Source organism: Artemia sp. Qi Xiang Cuo, chromosome 6 (assembly GCF_049724085.1).
Source record: "Artemia sp. Qi Xiang Cuo chromosome 6, ASM4972408v1, whole genome shotgun sequence".
Taxonomy (NCBI): domain Eukaryota; kingdom Metazoa; phylum Arthropoda; class Branchiopoda; order Anostraca; family Artemiidae; genus Artemia; species Artemia sp. Qi Xiang Cuo.
Window position 1 is genome coordinate 65494174 of NC_142799.1, and position 20234 is coordinate 65514407.

Below are 20234 nucleotides of genomic sequence, written 5' to 3' on the forward strand. Positions count from 1 at the left end.
AAGGGAAGGAGGCAAATTTTCTGTGTGTAATCCCCCCAGCCTTCGTGGATATTTGCAGCCTTATAGTTTTAATGATTTTGATTTTACTGTTTTCTTTTTGTCTTGTTATTAAATTTTGGTTGTGTTTTTGATCTTTTTTGCTCTTTTTTTACATGATCTTTGTTTTCTAGTCGGCCTTGCTATCATTGGTCGATCCCTGTGAAACAAATCGGTGTAAGAAAGGACGTTGCATTCCACGGAAGGATAGACGATCCTATATTTGCAAATGCTTAACTGGGCATACTGGAAAGTACTGTGAAACAGGTAAGCTAAAAAGAAAATTCCTTTTATTGTATCTTAAATGATTTTGACGATTTTAATGTGCGATAAATTATGGAAAAGCCAGTAGATTAAACTTAAATTATTGGCTATTTTCGAATCCGTCCTAGCAGAGTGGATTGGTGCGCTTGATTTAGGATTCTTTGTCTGAGAAGGCGAGGGTTCGATCCTAGTGTTTAAATTATTTGATTTAGGACGGGGATCAGGGGCGTGACTCTGTAACCTCAGCCAGAGTTAACCCAGCTCGAAATGGGTACCTGGAGAAATCTGGGGAAGCTAAACAGGAAGGGTGTGCAAAAGCACAGGATGGTTGGCCCCCAACCCCCCATTGCACTTCCTGGCTGAAGGGCCAAGAAACGGAGATCAGTACCGCCGGTAGGGACTGTAAAGTCTAATGCCGTATTCTTAAACTATTTTTTTTATTTTCGAATCTCCAATTAATTACTGAATTTCAACTAACCCATATACTATAAATTAAAATTCTTAAAATTTGCAATCACAGAGGAGAGGAGCGCCACCTGGGGACATTTCTAACACTGAAATAATTGCCAAAATCGTCAGTTTACTTCTCCCAATGAAATATGTTTTTATTTTTCAATGATTGATATATCTTTACTGTATTTTAGCTCAATCATTTTAATCAATGCATGAAGCCTCAATTTAATGATCAATGCGGAACCTTTCTCCTAAAATAAGAGTTCTAACCAGGGACGTATCCAGGATTTTTTTTGGGGGGAGGGGGTGTTACAAAAGATTTTTTTCCGCGGGGAGGGGTTTACAAAAAAACTTTGGAAAACGCATCAAAATTGGTTTATATTCATTTTTTACGTTTATAGAAGTCGGACAAATACTTCGGAAGGGGGTAGGGTTAAAACCCCTATCCCCCCCTCCTGGATACGGCCTTGATTCTAACCCAAAGAAATGCTCCTGCTTCAATTCAGATCTCTAAAAAAAAGCTATACGTTTGAATTAGGAAAATAAGCTTACAATTGTAAGCTTTGAGGCGTTGAGCAGGGGACAGCCCCTTTCATATACGGAATAATTTCTGTTCGTTTTAAGTTTTAATATCGCTCCTTACTTTCAGTTAAAAAAAGCTTGTTTTATTTTTATTTAATATTTTCAAGGAATGGTGATGAAGATGTGGGAAAAATGAAAATTTCGGATTCAATTTGCTTGTATCTACTGCCAACTGCACCCTCTACATTATTTTAATAAGAATAATATTTTGAAAATCACAAAATGCGTGTAACCATTAGGTTTTTTATTAAGAAATTTTGCGCCAATTTTTCGGGGGGGGGGGGGGTATCAGAAGAATTTTTCCCATTTTTTCATATGTACACTCAAGGAAATTGTATATATATATTTTTTACTCAAATTACCTGCAATTTTCCATATTAAAACTTTTTTTTCGCCCGAATTCCATCTTCATTCGTTTTTCTCTCTTTCCCTCTACCTCTCCATGGGGTGCTACCATTTTGAACAACCGTCAGGAGCACTAAACGTCATTTCGTCGACAAGGAAAGTCCTTCAGAACCACTAACCGTGACACGTCGACAGTCATAATATCGACACGTCAGTTTATCGACAGTCACAATCGCTACCCGTCAGGACGTCGACAGTCATAACATCGACACGTCATAACATAAAAAAAATTTTTAGACGTTATGACGTGTCGATCTTATGACTGTCAACGTTCTGACGGTTAGTGGTTTTGACGGAATTTCGTTATGAAAATTTTTTTAGATGTTATGATGTGTCAGTGTTATGACTGTCGACTTTCTGACGGATAGTAATTGTGACTGTCGATGAACTGACGTGTCGATGTTGTGACGGTTAGAGGTTCTGAAGGATTTTTTGTCGATGTTACGACGGATTTTGTCGATGTCCTGACGTTAGTGCTCCTGACGGTGATATGTTATAACGCCTTCTCTCCATCTCTCTCTCACTATATATATATATATATATATATATATATATATATATATATATATATATATATATATATATATATATATATATATATATATCTTCTTCTTCTCTCTTTTCCTCTCACACTCTCCCAACTCTTTCCCCTTCTTTCTCATTTCTCTCTCTCACTGCCTCTCTATTTTGAACGTGATTTTATTTTTGGTTTTCAATTTTAATTTGGTTTTTGTTACGAGTTATTTTTAAGGCTCTCATTTAGTTTTTCTGGTATTTAGCTAAGGGGGGAGTATATTGGCTATATACTTGTCACTCTCTTGAAAAGTCCACATCTATTACAATAATTCTGCTCGAAAAGTAGGCCTCAAATAAGGAGCTTATTAAAAGCCCATGTTAAAAAAAAAAATTAATCCGAGTCGTTCAGAAGTTAAATTGATTAGATCCACAAGTCAGCTGTAGAAATTCACCTATAAAGCATTTCTCAAAAAACACTTGGTATTTGAAGACCTAAGAGTTGGACCCTCAAGCTCAGGGGCCTTCCAGGCTGCATTTTTTACTTGCCTGTTGGATAATGCACTCTAGGTTGTGACGTGGCTGTGTTAATTCAATAGGTTTTATGTTAGAAGTCGTGGCTTTTACAGGACAGCAAGAAAGCCAAAGAACACGTTCCGAAGTTTTTGCCAACCTATTGGCAATTTTTAAGAGAGACTGTTGGTAATGTTGGTAATAATAAATTTTTGTTGGCATCCAATGTAGGACCAACGAAAATTACATACCTAAATATCTTTTTCCTAATTATTTCTGTGAATGAGAAAACGGGATGTAACTCATTTTAAAGAAAATTGTAACTCCTAGAAATCTATGGCGTAATTTTGTCAACATCATGCGTGGGGGGGGGGGGGGGCAAAGCTGGAGCTTACTCTCCCAAGTCAAGCGAAGATGAGAGTGACAAATGGGCCATATAGTACCATAGGGGCAAAGGTAAGCTTAAAGAAAACTGATCTGTTTTTGTGGGTGCTCGAATTATGTAGGCATATCTTAGTTTTGACAAAATTTTGACGACGCTAAGTTTCAGCTGGGGGTGGGACCAATCGGGGCCATAGCAAATGACGCCCTTGCTAAAAATAATGAAAACGGAATAGAAAATGAAAAAACAGATTGAGCCAATATATTGAAATTCCTTAATATAAGAGGGTGAACTGGAAATCCGAGTTTTACATAAAATATCACACAACACCCTTTGATTTACCGGAACTAAATTGGATAGGTGATTATCAAACAAAACACTTTGTTATATTTTGAAATAAATGAAGTGGTTGTGAGTCACCTGTCAAAATAGTGGTGTCTCGTTTCCTTGAAACTGCTGCCAAATCTTAAAATACCAGGACTAACTTCAACATTTCTTATCACTTTTGGCTTTCGTTTGGGATAAGATGGGTTACTCTGTTATCCACTGATTCTTTCTGAATGTCGGCACTTAGGAATAGGCATTCATACGTGATGACAACTGCCATGTTACGTGGACATTTTGATCATTGGGATTGATGGCCAGCCTTTCATTGAACCGATCGAAAATATTGCCAGCATCTCTTGTTTGATTCAACTTTATCTGAAGGGAATTAAGATATTGAACGGCTCGAATGAAATATTGTCTTTTTAGAAGGGTGAGAACTGAGAAGCATTCGTATACATCTGTTATTTGATGTGTGGCTGAAATGAAACCTTTTTAAACGAAAAAAAAACTATAAAACAATGTAATATAAAATTGCGCATAATAATAAAATATATATTTAGGTATATAATAGGCAGCGCAACAGTGCTGCCTAGTTAAAGAAAGATGTTGGCACAATATATTATTTATTTATTATTTTTTTTTAGACCAGGGCACTTCGTATCGAAGGAGTTATTGTAGAAACTTCGAAAAGGGCTCATTTGATTGGGCATTGAAAGGGCTATTGCCCTGTTTCATAGTAGAAAGTGATTGGAGGGTAACTAAGCCCCTCCCAAGCCCACTATTTACTCAAACACATATAATCAAAATTTTGAGATAGCCATTTTGTTCAACGTAGTTGAAACGTCCGAAAATGATGTCTTTAAGAATGACAACTCTCTCACAGCCGTCAGGGCAAGGGTTGTAAATTATGCCCTGGGGGCATGTAAGGCTTATATAGAAATGGTGATGGTATAAACTTCGGAGGGGGCTTCTTGGATTGGTAATCAGAAGTTCTAGTGTCCTCCTTAAGATTCAGAGTGATTGGATAGCAACTATCCTCCCCCCAAACACACACACGTCGTAATTTCCCGAAATGCATCCAATTGAAATTTTAAGATAGCAATTTAATTCAAAAATAGTCCAAAAATCATATAACAAGGCTTTTTGGTGTTGAAACAAACCCCCAGAGCCAAGGGGCAAGGGTTGTAGACTATGCCCTGAGGGTATTTAAGGAAGGGAGGGTTGTATAAACTTTAGACGAGTCTCATTTGGTTTAAAATTCGAAGTTACAATTCCCTTTTAAAAGTCAAAAGTGATGGAAGGCAACTAGCCACCCCCCCCCCCTGACTACCCCTCTTTTCACGAAACGTATCTGATTGAAATTGTGATACATTTATTTTGTTCAAAATGGTTTATAGAACACATAACATTGCTTCCAGGATTGAGTCTACTCCCAAGAGCCCTGAGTCAATGTTTCTAAGTTATGCCCTTGGGGAATACAAGGTTTTTATGGAATGGGTAGTCATATAAACTTCAGGTGGGGCTCATTTGATGTTAAATTGGAAGTGATAGTGCCCTATTTAAAAGTCAAAAGTGATTTGAGAGCAACCAGAACCTCCCCCACGCCCATCATGTCCCAAAAACAAACATCCAAACCAAGTTTTGAGATATCTATTTTTCAGCATTGTTGAAAGGTTCAGTAATTATGCGTTTGGGGATGTCAACCCCTACGCCTCGAGGCCTGAGGGCAAGGGCTGTAAGTTAGGCAATTTGTTCATTGTTTACATATATTTTTTTGTTATTGAGAAAAGGTGTGCATGTTTGACTACTACTTTCTCAAAATTCGAAGGGTATCAAGGTGAATCTTTCAAGGAATTTTGAACTAAATCAAAACATGTTTTGTATATATGGGTTGTCAAAAGGGTGTAACTCACGAATGACTGAGTATATTAATTTTGAAATTTCGGGAAATAATGAAGGAGATGATCAATTGACCAAAAAGGCAATATTTGCACGCTACTATTACTACAACTACCGCTGCTTCTACTACTACCTCTACCATCACTAAAACTACTACTCCTGTAGTGGGTACTACTAAGGCTGAGGATATTGAAATAAACATCTGACAAAACGTAAAGGGGAAACGTTGAACTAATCAAAGCATATTATGTGCATACAGATTGATAATACGGGCATATCGGCAATTTTTAGAACGGATTAGCGTATCAAGAGGAAACTTCTGGGGTATCATGAATGGGATATTCAGCTGACCAAAAGGCAATGAACCTGCTACTACTGCTATTAATACTGCTGCTACTACTGTTACTGCTAATAATAATAATAATAATACGCCAGTTCCCACTACTACTACTACTTCTATGATACTAGGATAATTAAGACTAAGGGTAGGAAGTTGAAAATCTGACAGAATATTGAGGGGAAGTTTGAAGTAAATCAAAACACACTATGTTCTTGCAGATTGTCAATATGGCGTATCTCAAGAATGGATTTGGGTAATAAGTTGGAAGTTTCAGAGAATACAGAAAGGTGAAGATCAATTGACAAGATAGTAATATATACATGTCACTACTAACACTACTGTCACTGTTACTTTTACTAATACTGCTACTGCAGCTAAACTAGTCCAACTACTACTTCAATTGCAACAACTTTTAAGGCTTAGAGTATTAAGATGAAAAGGGGGTGAAAAGTGCAAATCAGCAATATTTTTGAACTGCTTACCCTGCCAAGGTGAAACTTCCGGGACATCATAAAAGATGTGTTCAACTGATAAAAAGGCAAGATGTATATGCTACTACCACTATTAATACTGCTGCTACTACTGTTACTACTACTACTAATGCAACACTAACACTACAACTACTTCTTCTTCTACTACCACCGCCACTACTGGGATACTAGTACTATTAAGGCTAAGTCTATGAAGGTAACGTTTGAGAGAATATTAATGGCAAATCAGATTTTAAAGAATAAATATGAGCACATATCAAACAGTTCATGGTAACGAACTGTTAGTAAGGAGTGATGCGGCTCAATAGTAACCGAAACTATAAGAAAATAAGAAACAGAGTCTTAATAACGATAAATACATCCAAAGAATCGAATTTTGATGCTTATTCAAAAATATGTAAAATTCATCAAATTTACTGGTACCTATCAAAAGCCTGAAAGATTTTTTTTTAGAAAGGGGGAAAACACCACCAAAACTATAGTGGTTTAGATCTCCTATGTACAAAAATGTTGAATTTTGAATTTTTTTTTCCTGAAGAAAGATCACGGATGTGTTTTTATTTGTTGTTTTTTTTTGTTTTTTTTCCCAGGGGTGATGATATTGAACAAGTGATAATAGAAATTCGGTAGAGGGCTCATTTGATTGGAAATCAAAAGTTCTAGTGGCCTTTTCAAGTGACCAAAAATTTTGGAGGACAGCTAGCCCCATCGCACGCTCATTTTCCCCCAAACTCGCCCGATCGAAATTTTGAGATAGCCATTTTTCAGGTAGTCTAAAATTCAAGTAACTATGTCTTTGAGGATGACTCAACCTCCCAGTCCCCGGGGGAAGGGCTGCAAGCTATGAACTTTGCCCATTTAGTTTACATATAGTATTGGTTATTAGGAAGTGTACTGATGTTTTTCAGGGAGGATTTTCTAGTGTGTGGAGGGGGGGGGGGGTTCGTGGGAGGATCTTTTCATTGAAGAATTTTTCATGGGGGAAAGGGAATTTTCTATGAAAAGGGAGCCAGATTTCCCAGTATTATTTAAAAACACGATCAGAAATTAAATAAAAAAAAAACATTTTTTCAACTGAAAGTAAGGAGAAACATTAAAGCCTAAAACGAAGATAAATTATCACGTATATGAGTGGGGTCTCCCCTTCGTCAGTACCTCGCTCTTCATGCTAAAGTCTTTTTTATTACTTTTAAAAGAGGTTTTTATTCTAATTAAACGGCCCTTGTGATTCAGGAGTCATTCTAAAAGAATTGAGACAAAATTTGAACTTTAGCGTAAAGAGCGAGGTATCGACGAGGGAGTGACCCCCCTCATATACGGGATGATTTCTGTTCGTTTTAAGCTTTAATGTTTTTCCTTAATTTCAGTTAAAAAAAAACTATTTTTTATTTATTTAACATTAAACTGACAATGCAGATTCATATGTATTTTTTTTTCCAGTAAAGTGCAAATTATGTTCTAGCCTTGTGAAGGCGTATGGGTTGTGAGCCCTAATTATGTTAATTTCTGCTCGTTTTGAGTTTTAATCGGTTATTTATTGCAATTTCCGTTCGTTTTGGGTTTCATTTATGTATTGATGTTGATTTGTGGTAGTTTTACGCTTCGTAGATTATTTGATTATATTTTTGACCTTTTTTGGTTTAATGGAGTTCTTTACTTTTCCTTAAAAAACTTATTTTGCGGATTTTTTTTGTAAGTAATATAAGTAATAACAATATTAGATGATACAATGTAAAAACAAATAAGTACAATAATATACTACTACTACTACTGCTACTAACAACTCACTGCAGCCCCAAGCCGCCTAAGGCAAACACATCTACGCACGCTTCTCCTCCATCCCAATCTATTTAAAGCCTCCCTCTTTACGCCCTCCCAGGAGGTTCCCATTACCCTTAAATCTTTCCTTACGACATCTTCCAACCCCAAGAGGCGACGGCCTGCTTTTCGTTTGGCTTAGACGGTTGGCCGACAAAAATAATCTTTGTCAATCCGTCATCCTTCATCCGAAGAGCGGGCCCTAGTCATCTCAACCTTTCTCTCATTAAATAATAAACTAATTATAAAAAAATAAATCACTAGTAATAATATAAATTAATAAATAATTAAAATAATAATTATGTAATACATAGAACTGTAAAATAAAAAAACAAAACATATTTTGGTCTGTGGAATGTATTCATAAAAGGAACCCATTTTCTAAAAATATTCTAGTGGAAAAAATAATATTTACCGTTCATTTTTAATCCACTACTGTTACATTGACAAAATTAAGTAATCAGTACTCGCTTTATTTCCCAAGAATTCATAGTCGTGAAACTTTCCTTTCCTAACTTCTCCTTCACTTTCCAAGAGAATCAAAATGTTCTTCAAGTTATTTCAAAGTATGGCAGCAACTACGGAAAAGGTCGCATCAGCCGCCAACAAACCAAAGAAACTTGAATTACACGTACTTTTACCCTGTTTATAAGGGGGGGGTCCACCACGTGTGAGACATTGATCCTTAGACTGAAAAACTTCAACTAATTTTGAATAATTTTTCAAAATTCATCGATCATTTAACTGAAACTCTTTTCTGACAAATAATCTTTTTAGCTTTATTATAGTTTTGGGATAAACTATTGTTTTCATATATTTCAGTGGTTCTCAAACTTATTTAAACACTGTACCCCTTTTTACCCACAAAATATTTCAGGTACCTCTTCTCAGTTACCGGTTTTAAGTAAACTGTAGTTAAACTATAAATAAAGTCAGTCCTAGAGTTAAAGGGTGCTTTTATTTTTTTTGTTGGTCGGCCACGTACCCCTTAAAAATATTTGCGTACCCCCAAGGGGTACGCGTACCACAGTTTGAGAACAACTGTTGTATTTTTATGTTTTTATTAGGAATAGTATTTATTTTACTGTGTACTTTTAGTTATATTCTTTATTATTATTAATTTTATACCTATTTTATATTTAAAATACGGTTTTTGCCGTAAACTAATATTTTTTCACCAATAAATATGATAAATTTCAACAAAATAAAATCTTATCCGATCTATATCTCTTTTTTTTTTTTTCGGCTACGGTCCATATACTTTCAGTATTTTGTGGGCAAGTCAAGTTGGCAAGCCTTGCTCGTTCTTGGGGGAGGGGATCAAGAGGAGACTTGTAACTCAGGTGGCAGAAAAGGAGACGCTCAAAACACATTAAATCCTAAGTTTTACGATTATCAGATTAATCTCCGATGGAAAGTTTTATGGTAATTAATAACATTAGCATTTTATATCACATCTAAAAATAAAAACGTGCTTAACGCGTGTCTTAAAATATATTTTAGATTAAAGACAAAAGAGTATCCCATGAGTTGAAATTGCCTTAGATTTTATTCTGAGGAGTTACCTCTTTCCATATCATTCATTGGCCCTCGAAATCCTTGCTTCAGGTTAACTGTTGACCTACCTTCTTGCCCTACCTTCTAAATTCTTGCTTCACGTTAACTGTTGACCTACCTTCTTGCCCTATCTTCTAAATTCTTGCTTCACGTTAACTGTTGACCTACCTTCTTGCCCTACCTTCTAAATTCTTGCTTCACGTTAACTGTTGGCCTACCTTCTTGCCTTACCTTCTAAATTCTTGCTTCATGTTAACTATTGACCTACATTCTAAATTCTTGCTTCACATTAACTGTTGACCTAACTTCTTGCCCTACTTTCTAAATTCTTGCTTCACGTGAACTGTTGACCTACCTTCTTGTCCTATCTTCTAAATTCTTGCTTCACGTTAACTGTTGACCTACCTTCCTGCCCTATCTTCTAAATTCTTGCTTCACGTTAACTGTTGACCTACCTTCTTGCCCTACCTTCTAAATTCTTGCTTCACGTTATCTGTTGACCTACCTTCTTGCCATACCTTCTAAATTCTTGCTTCACGTTAACTGTTGACCTACCTTCTTGCCCTATCTTCTCACTTCTTGCGTAACGTTAACTGCTGAACTAACTTCGTGCCCTATATTCTAAATTCTAGATTTACGCTAAATGTAGACCTACCTTCTTTCCCTACCTTCTAAATGCTTGCTTCACGTTAGCTGTTGGCCTACCTTCTTGCCTTATCTTCTAAATTCTTGCTTCATGTTAAATGTTGACCTACCGTCTAAAGTCGTGCTTAACATTAAATGTTGACCTAACTTCTTGACCTACTTTCTAAATTCTTGCTTCACGTTAGCTGTTGACCTACCTTCTTGTCCTATCTTCTAAATTCTTGCTTCACGTTAACTTTTGACCTACATTCTTGCCGTACCTTCTAAATTCTTGCTTCACGTTAACTGTTGACCTACCTTCTTGCCCTATCTTCTAAATTATTGCTTCACGTTAACTGTTGGCCTACCTTCTTGCCTTACCGTCTAACTTCTTGCTTCACGTTAACTATTGACCTACATTCTAAATTCTTGCTTCACATTAACTGTTGACTTAACTTCTTGCCCTATCTTCTAAATTCTTGCTTCACGTTAACTATTGACCTACATTCTAAATTCTTGCTTCACGTTAACTGTTGACCTACCTTCTTGCCCTACCTTCTAAATTCTTGCTTCACGTTAACTGTTGTCCTACCTTCTTGCCGTATCTTCTAAATTCTTGCTTCACGTTAACTGTTGACCTACCTTCTTGCCCTATCTTCTAAATTCTAGCTTCACGTTAACTGTTGACCTACCTTCTTGCCCTAACTTCTAAATTCTTGCTTCACGTTAACTGTTGACCTACCTTCTTGCCCTAACTTCTAAATTCTTGCTTCACGTTAACTGTTGACCTACCTTCTTGCCCTAACTTCTAAATTCTTGCTTTACGTTAACTGTTGACCTACCTTCTTGCCCTACCTTCTAAATTCTTGCTTCACGTTAACTTTTGGCCTACCTTCTTGCCCTACCTTCTAAATTCTTGCTTCACGTTAACTATTGACCTACCTTCTAAATTCTTGCTTCACGTTAACTGTTGACTTACCTTCTTGCCCTAACTTCTAAATTCTTGCTTCACGTTAACTGTTGACCTACCTTCTTGCCCTACCTTCTAAATTCTTGCTTCACGTTAACTGTTGGCCTACCTTCTTGCCGTACCTTCTAAATTCTTGCTTCACGTTAACTATTGACCTACATTCTAAATTCTTGCTTCACGTTAACTGTTGACCTACCTTCTTGCCCTACCTTCTAAATTCGTGCTTCACGTTAACTGTTGACCTAACTTCTTGACCTACGTTCTAAATTCTTGCTTCACGTTAACTGTTGACCTACCTTCTTGCCCTATCTTCTAAATTCTTGCTTCACGTTAACTGTTGACCTACCTTCTTGCCCTACCTTCTAAATTCTTGCTTCACGTTAACTGTTGACCTAACTTCTTGCCCTCTCTTCTAAATTCTTGCTTCACTTTAACTGTTGGCCTACCTTCTTGCCTGACCTTCTAAATTATAGCTTGACGTTAACTATTGACCTTCCTTCTAAATTCTTGCTTCACGTTAACTGTTGACCTACCTTCTTGCCCTATCATCTAAATTCTTGCTTCACGTTAACTTTTGAGCTAACTTCTTGCCCTATCTTCTAAATTCTTGCTTCACGTTAACTGTTGACCTACCTTCTTGCCCTATCTTCTAAATTCTTGCTTCACGTTAACTGTTGACCTACCTTCTTGACCTACCTTCTAAATTCTTGCTTCACTTTAACTGTTGACCTAACTTCTTGCCCTATATTCTAAATTCTAGCTTCACGTTATCTGTTGACCTACCTTCTTGCCCTACCTTCTAAATTCTTGCTTCACGTTAACTGTTGACCTACCTTCTTGCCCTATCTTCTAAATTATTGCTTCACGTTAACTGTTGACCTACCTTCTTGCCTTACCTTCTAAATTCTTGCTTCACGTTAACTATTGACCTACATTCTTGCCTTCTATCCTTTCTAAATTCTTGCTTCACGTTAACTGTTGACCTACCTTCTTGCCCTATCTTCTAAATTCTTGCTTCACGTTAACTGTTGACCTACCTTCTTGCCCTATCTTCTAAATTCTTGATTCACGTTAACTGTTGACCTACCTTCTTGCCCTATCTTCTAAATTCTTGCTTCAAGTTAACTGATGACCTACCGTCTTGCCATAACTTCTAAATTCTTGCTTCACTTTAAATGTTGACCTACCTTCTTGACCTATCTTCTAAATTCTTGCTTCACTTTAACTGTTGACCTACCTTCTTGCCCTATCTTCTAAATTCTTGCTTCACGTTAACTGTTGACCTACCTTCTTGCCCTACCTTCTAAATTCTTGCTTCACGTTAGCTGTTGTCCTACATTCTTGCCCGATCTTCTAAATTCTTGCTTCACGTTAACTATTGACCTACCTTCTATAGTCTTGCTAAACATTAACTGTTGACCTAACTTCTTGCCCTACTTTCTAAATTCTTGCTTCAAGTTAACTGTTGACCTACCTTCTTGCCGTATCTTCTAAATTCTTGCTTCACGTTAACTGTTGACCTACCTTCTTGCCCTATCTTCTAAATTCTTGCTTCACGTTAACTGTTGACCTACCTTCTTGCCCTAACTTCTAAATTCTTGCTTCACGTTAACTGTTGACCTACCTTCTTGCCTTACCTTCTAAATTCTTGCTTCACGTTAACTATTGACCTACATTCTAAATTCTTGCTTCACGTTAACTGTTGACCTACCTTCTTGCCCTATCTTCTAAATTCTTGCTTCACGTTAACTTTTGACCTACCTTCTTGCCCTATCTTCTAAATTCTTGCTTCACGTTAACTGTTGACCTACCTTCTTGCCCTACCTTCTAAATTCTTGATTCAAATTAACTGTTGGCCTACCTTCTTGCCCTACCTTCTAAATTCTTGCTTCACGTTAACTATTGACCTACATTCTAAATTCTTGCTTCACATTAACTGTTGACCTAACTTCTTGCCCTACTTTCTAAATTCTTGCTTCACGTTAACTGTTGACCTACCTTCTTGCCCTACTTTCTAAATTCTTGCTTCACGTTAACTGTTGACCTACCTTCTTGCCCTAGCTTCTAAATTCTTGCTTCACGTTAACTGTTGTCCTACCTTCTTGCCTTACCTTCTAAATTCTTGCTTCACGTTAACTCTTGACCTACATTCTAAATTCTTGCTTCACGTTAACTGTTGACCTACCTTCTTGCCCTAACTTCTAAATTCTTGCTTCACGTTAACTGTTGACCTACCTTCTTGCCCTAACTTCTAAATTCTTGCTTCACGTTAACTGTTGACCTACCTTCTTGCCCTACCTTCTAAATTCTTGCTTCACGTTAACTGTTGGCCTACCTTCTTGCCTTACCTTCTAAATTCTTGCTTCACGTTAACTGTTGACCTACCTTCTTGCCCTACCTTCTAAATTCTTGCTTCACGTTAACTGTTGACGTACCTTCTTGCCCTATCTTCTAAATTCTTGCTTCACGTTAACTGTTGACCTACCTTCTTGCCCTACCTTCTAAATTCTTGCTTCACGTTAACTCTTGACCTACATTTTAAATTCTTGCTTCACATTAACTGTTGACCTAGCTTCTTGCCCTACTTTCTAAATTCTTGCTTCACGTTAACTGATGACCTACCTTCTTGCCCTAAATTCTAAATTCTTGCTTCACGTTAACTGTAGACCTACCTTCTTGCCCTACCTTCTAAATTCTTGCTTCACGTTAACTGTTGGCCTACCTTCTTGCCTTAACTTCTAAATTCTTGCTTCACGTTAACTGTTGATCTACCTTCTTGCCTTACCTTCTAAATTCTTGCTTCGCGTTAACTGTTGGCCTACCTTCTTGCCTTACCTTCTAAATTCTTGCTTCACGTTAACTGTTGACGTACCTTCTTGCCCTACCTTCTAAATTCTTGCTTCACGTTAACTGTTGACCTACATTCTTGCCCTATCTTCTAAATTCTTGCTTCACGTTAACTATTGACCTACATTCTAAATTCTTGATTCACGTTAACTGTTGACCTAACTTCTTGACCTATCATCTAAATTCTTGCTTCACGTTAACTGTTGACCTACCTTCTTGCCCTACCTTCTAAATTCTTGCTTCACGTTAACTGTTGACCTACCTTCTTGCCCTATCTTCTAAATTCTTGCTTCACGTTAACTCTTGACCTACCTTCTAAATTCTTGCTTCACATTAACTGTTGACCTAACTTCTTGCCCTACATTCTAAATTCTTGCTTCACGTTAGCTGTTGACCTACCTTCTTGCCCTATCTTCTAAATTCTTGCTTCACGTTAACTGTTGACCTACCTTCTTGCATTATCTTCTAAATTCTTGCTTCACGTTAACTGTTGATCTACCTTCTTGCCCTACCTTCTAAATTCTTGCTTCACGTTAACTGTTGGCCTACCTTCTTGCCTTACCTTCTAAATTCTTGCTTCACGTTAACTGTTGACCTACCTTCTTGCCTTACCTTCTAAATTCTTGCTTCTCGTTAACTGTTGTCCTACCTTCTTGCCTTACCTTCTAAATTCTTGCTTCACGTTAACTGTTGACGTACCTTCTTGCCCTATCTTCTAAATTCTTGCTTCACGTTAACTGTTGACCTACCTTCTTGCCCTACCTTCTAAATTCTTGCTTAACGTTAACTCTTGACCTACATTCTAAATTCTTGCTTCACATTAACTGTTGACCTAACTTCTTGCCCTACTTTCTAAATTCTTGCTTCACGTTAACTATTGACCTACATTCTAAATTCTTGCTTCACGTTAACTGTTGACCTACCTTCTTGCCCTACCTTCTAAATTCTTAGTTGACGTTACATATTGACCTACCTTCTAAATTCTTGCTTCACGTTAACTGTTGACCTACCTTATATCAAAAAATAAGCTGCGCGAAAATTTTGGATCGATCGTGCTTTCAGCGACGGTAATGGAAGAAAGGTTAAGGTGGCGAGGTGGCGTTATACGGATGAAGGATGACACGTTGCCAAAAATCGTGATATTTCCCTAACCATCTGGGCCGACGAAAAGGGTGTTCTCGAATGGGATAGGAGGAGAAATAAAAACAGATTTAACATAACTTCATCGCAAGAATAAAAAAGTGAAAGGAAAGAAGGGGAAAAGCTTTGAGCAAATAGGGGTGGAGTAGGGGCATATCTTGACTTTGGAGTGACTGTGGAGGTGGAGTAGGGTTATATTATGACTCTTTATCTTCTTTGAAACACTTTTTTTCAGTTTTTTTTTTAAGTAAGCAAGGACGGATCTGTCGTTTGGTTCAATGCTTGAAATATGCTATTTGACAAAATTAAACCATTAAGAATGGGGAGGGGGGGGGGGGAACGAGGCTGAGAGGAAATCAAGGAATAAAGTAAGATATTTATTTTCCGACCATTGCAAAACAAGAATTTTGAGAAAGATCAAATGAATCATTAACAAATTAAATATAGATTGGGGATTATTTGAAGCATATAAAGAATGCTTAAACCTTTAAACTATTTGACAAGTTAAACCCGATGGATGTATAATTGTGACTAAGCTAAGCCCGCTACTTATTCAAAGGTTCGATAAGTGGTCCCAATATGGCCGAGAAGAAGCAAAATATTTCATGGGAGAGATACAAGCCACTCAATGTGTATTTAATTTATCAATCATCCAATCTACTTCTACATTTAAATCCCCTTTGGAGATTGCTCAAGACCAAGGGATTTTCAAAGATTCATTTTAGTGTTATTCGTTTTGGCTAGGCAGCGTTGTTCCAATTCTCGAGTTGAAAATAGTCTGAACTAATAAATTATCTTGGCAGTTAGTTGTCTCCTAAACAACTCGTACAAATCAACACACTTTACTGCATTTTCGTTGGCTCAGCTGTCTCAATTGTTAGATAAAATGGAAATTTAGTATAAAAACAAAAGTTGAACTACCAGACAGGAGAATCAACATACAACATTTGCAAATGTTGTCCAATTTTTATTAGGATCTAAAAATATTTTCAAGGTTTTGAGATGTATTTTTCTTTTCCAATTTCTTGCATTGCAAGATATGAATTGAACGTTTACATGTCTCCATGGGGATTAGTTAAAGAGAGATCACGCCTTTTCCTTTGCTATTTTTTTCTAGTAGAACTTTAAAACTTCTATGAATATGAATTATTCTAGCGGGGGCAATCAAAAGTAATGACAAAAGTTATAAATTTGGCTGTAAAGGCATAAAATGAAATTGTTTCATAAGACTAACCATAATAAAACCGTGGTAATCCTTCTCTGTCGCTTCCCCCCTTCTCACATACCAAAAGTAATCAAGTATGTGCAGAAATTGTGGAAACATAGAAAAGTTCTCATTAGTTTTGGCACCATCCTTTGAGAAAGTTATTTATTCGTCCCTCCCCTTGTCTAAAAAATGAAATGATATTCGGTACTTGTCTATTATATTAAATACACTCGAGAAGTGAAGTTTGGTGAATGCTGGTGACTCCTCTACTTTGCAAAACCCCACAATCTCTCTACTTTTTGGGTAGAGGCGCCGGTTTCTGGGTCGACAAAATTATTTTTGTGGTTCACTTTCAAATGAGTGAAACCTGCTTTTTCCAGATCAGTTGTGTTGTGGCCCTTCCAACAATCTGAAATGATTCTTGAACTTCCATGGTGAAACAATATATTCTATCATCAGTCAAAGCAAACTAACCGGTGTCCTCAAGAATCCCGTTAATAATTGGACTAAAATGAACTAGTTTAAAAATCGCGTTAATAAGGCATTTATCTTTGCCTTTGAGACGGTCAGCCGACGCTGAAGCTCCCAATTTAATAATTCACAAATGACCTTCACAGCTTTGCTAATAAAGTATTTTATTTTTATCATATTATATTGTCACCAAACCTTATTTCTCGAGTCTGTTTCATATAATAGACAAGTACCTGATATTCTCCCAAAATAGATGGGGAAAAGTGTTCGAATATTTTTCTGCTAAAGATGTACATCAGCCATAATCTGGTAAGAGCAATAGATTCAAAGAAGTAAATATTATGAGTGTCTCACAGTTCTTTCTATTATCAAAATCGTGTATAACCAGGTCTAGCGTGTCAAAATGTTTGGAAGGGATGGAAGAGTTTTCCAGAAGTCTACGAACCGAGATTAGAGTATTGGAAGATACAGTAATGTCAGTGGTCAAGTATGGTTCTTAAACGTGGGCGCTTCAGAAGACGGAGGAGGATTTATTAGATGGAGGATTTGTTAGATTTGTTAGACGGAGGCAATCTGGAGGATTTTCCAGAAGAATCGTGGGCAGATAGTTTCGGGTACCCACTTCACTGAACGTATTTTAAAAAGTAAGCTGTGCGAAAAATGTGGCTCCATCCGCCTTTCTAGGGCTGCAATGAGAAAAAACGTTGAGATGGTTAGGACACATTTAACGGATGAAGGACATATTAACTAAGGTCGTCCTTTATGGCCATCCATGAAGGGCCAAAAGAAAAACAGATCGTCCCCAAATACCATGAAAAGAGGTCGTCAGAATGGATTGAAAGGAAACTGGAACTTCTTGGAAGGGTGTAAATTTTGAATAAATTGAGATAGTGGAGGAGCGCGCGCAGTTGGGTTGGCCTTGGGTGACCTGGTGCTGGAATGAGGTCCGACTAGTAGTAATAGTTGCTTTAAGTGTGTCGTACGTAGTAGGAAAAGGAGCCACGTGACAGAAGTGCGCGACGCATGGCAAAATAAGAGTTGTTCCAAGATGTACACCAGATATTGGAGAAAGCCCATATGGGGGTGCATCGCAGTTTAATTTCCCTACCTTTTTTTCTTTATATATATTATTTTTTCAAAGGAAACTACTAAACTAAATTTATCGTTATCAACTATTATTGTGTAGGTTGATCAAAAGTAATGACACAAGTTCTGAATTTAGGTGCAGCTAAATTTAACTGCTAATGAAGCTGTTTTTCAAGATTAAATAACTCAAATTTATGGAAATGCTTCTCCGTCGTAATCTCTCCACCTTCTTTAGGCTCTATAAGCCGTAAATTATTTAAAAAAAGTACCTTTGTGTAAATTTTGAAGATAAGTAAGTGTCTTTCAGTCCCATGATCTCAGTTTATGGAAGTTTATAGGGTGGAGGGGAGTGTGTTTTTAAAAATTCAGAAGGGGCAAAAGTGTCTTTCTTAAAATTTTCAATGCAAAAAAAGATGTTTTTCAATGCTGCAGTGAGCTGTTAGTAGTAGTACCAGTATTACCACTACTACTACTACTAACAACTCACCGCAGGACGAAGCCGCCAAAGGCCAACACAACCTAGCATGCTCCTCCTCTATCCCAGTCTATTCAACGATTCCCTCTTTAAATCCTCCCTGGAAGTTCTCATTTCCTTTAAATCTTTCTTTATGACATCCTCGCACCCCAACCGCGGACGACCTGCTTACCGTTTAGCCCTAGACGGTTGGCCGAAAAAGAATCTTAGACAATCTGGTCACCCTTCTTCCGCATAACGTGCCCAAGCCATCTCAATCTTTCGGTCATTATAGCCCTTAAAAGCAGGATTGAACCATATTAATAGTATTCCTTCTCTAAAACTCGTCATAAACCGTATAATTATGAAGTTTATAGCTGATCACAATTTTTTTTTAAACATTTTGTTTCCCATTTTTTCTAAAACTCAATATAAACTGGATAATTATGCCCAATATAAACTAGGGAGGTATAAAATCTGAAACTAACTGCAAAATCAGAAGCTATTTTCTTAACTTTTTCTTTTATCATTAATAGTGCGATATGTTAGTAATCCATTCTTGCAAACTACATAAATTCTAAAAATAATTTCTAAAAATAATTAAATTCATAAATTCTAAAAAAACTCATAAAAAGTAAATTGTACAGCTATTTCAAAATATTTAAGTGTTATTCAATATTATTTACCTTTTGCAAATCTGTTTATCAATTTTGTGTCATCCCACCTACAACAGGTGTTGTTTACTAATGGAGCGGTATGTTGGAGATAAGGTACCTACAATTATTCAGTTTTATCTAGAGAGACCAGGTGCAGCAGAAGCTTTTTAAAATACCTAGCATTTTCTCCAATTTCTTCTTTAATGTCTGTAATCTGAATTTTGTTAAGCCAAGTTTATCACTATTCTCCCGAGTTTGAAAGTTCAAAAAAATAAACTTTAAAATAATGCAATTTTAGTTTTTTTAACTGATATGTTTAAAAATACTCAAAGAATTAAACACTTTTCTTTGAATTTTTTTAGTTTCTAAACTAGATAATGTTTTGTAAGAAATGTCATTAAACTTAAAATAGAACTGAATTTCCAGTGTAAAAACAAAAATCAACAAAACCATCCAAAATCAATCTAAAACCATTCAGTTCCCGAGAAGTCCTTCGGAAACATTTCTAACATTCATATTCGGTCTTGTCAGAAAAACACAAGGAACCGTGAACACTTTTTTTTTCATTAATCAAGTCAGAGACAACAGTATTCACTTTATTTCCCAAAATAATTCCTATGAAATTCCAAGGAAGAATGAATAGAACAAATTTTTGTTGGCAAAAACCACGCAGTCATATTTAAATAAAAGTAATCGGAATGATATGTTTTATAGTCTATTAACATTCGAAAAGAAATATAATTTTAACCTCAGGTATTTTTCAACTTTTACGTTATGAGTTGGTTTATAACTTCTTCTCAATAATCAAATACGGCAATTCATAATGCTTTAAATCACAAAACACAAATCTTGCAGGAGATTGGAAAAATTAATGTATTTCGAAGTTTTCGACTATTTTCAAGGGCTGTATATTCGTGCAAGAAAGGGGTTTTAGACATCCAAGAAGCAAGAAAAACAATTTTAGTATCAGAAGCTCCATTTTCTGTTTTTTTTTTCTTTTTTTTGCGGGTAAGGAAAAAAGTTTGACTCGTTTTGCAAAAATGATGGAAATTTCTAAAAACATTTAAAACAGAGGAGGATAGGAAGAAAAAGATGAATCCAATCGACAAAACTTGTTTAGTTTTAAGGGATGCAGCTGAAAATCTGAATGTATTAAGTACTGAATGTACTGAAAACATATTAAGTATTGAAAATATATG

The 20234-nt window shown here is 36.4% G+C and overlaps 1 protein-coding gene across 2 annotated transcripts in view; it reads left to right on the plus strand.

Annotated features, from left to right (window-relative positions):
* Window positions 1–20234, plus strand: part of sli (slit guidance ligand) — a 360459-nt gene that overhangs the window by 329740 nt on the left and 10485 nt on the right. For both annotated transcript variants that reach the window (XM_089090917.1, XM_089090918.1), the window contains exon 29: window positions 171–303. In XM_089090917.1, coding sequence (XP_088947043.1) covers window positions 171–303 — 133 coding nt within the window. The remainder of the gene's footprint in view (window positions 1–170; window positions 304–20234) is intronic.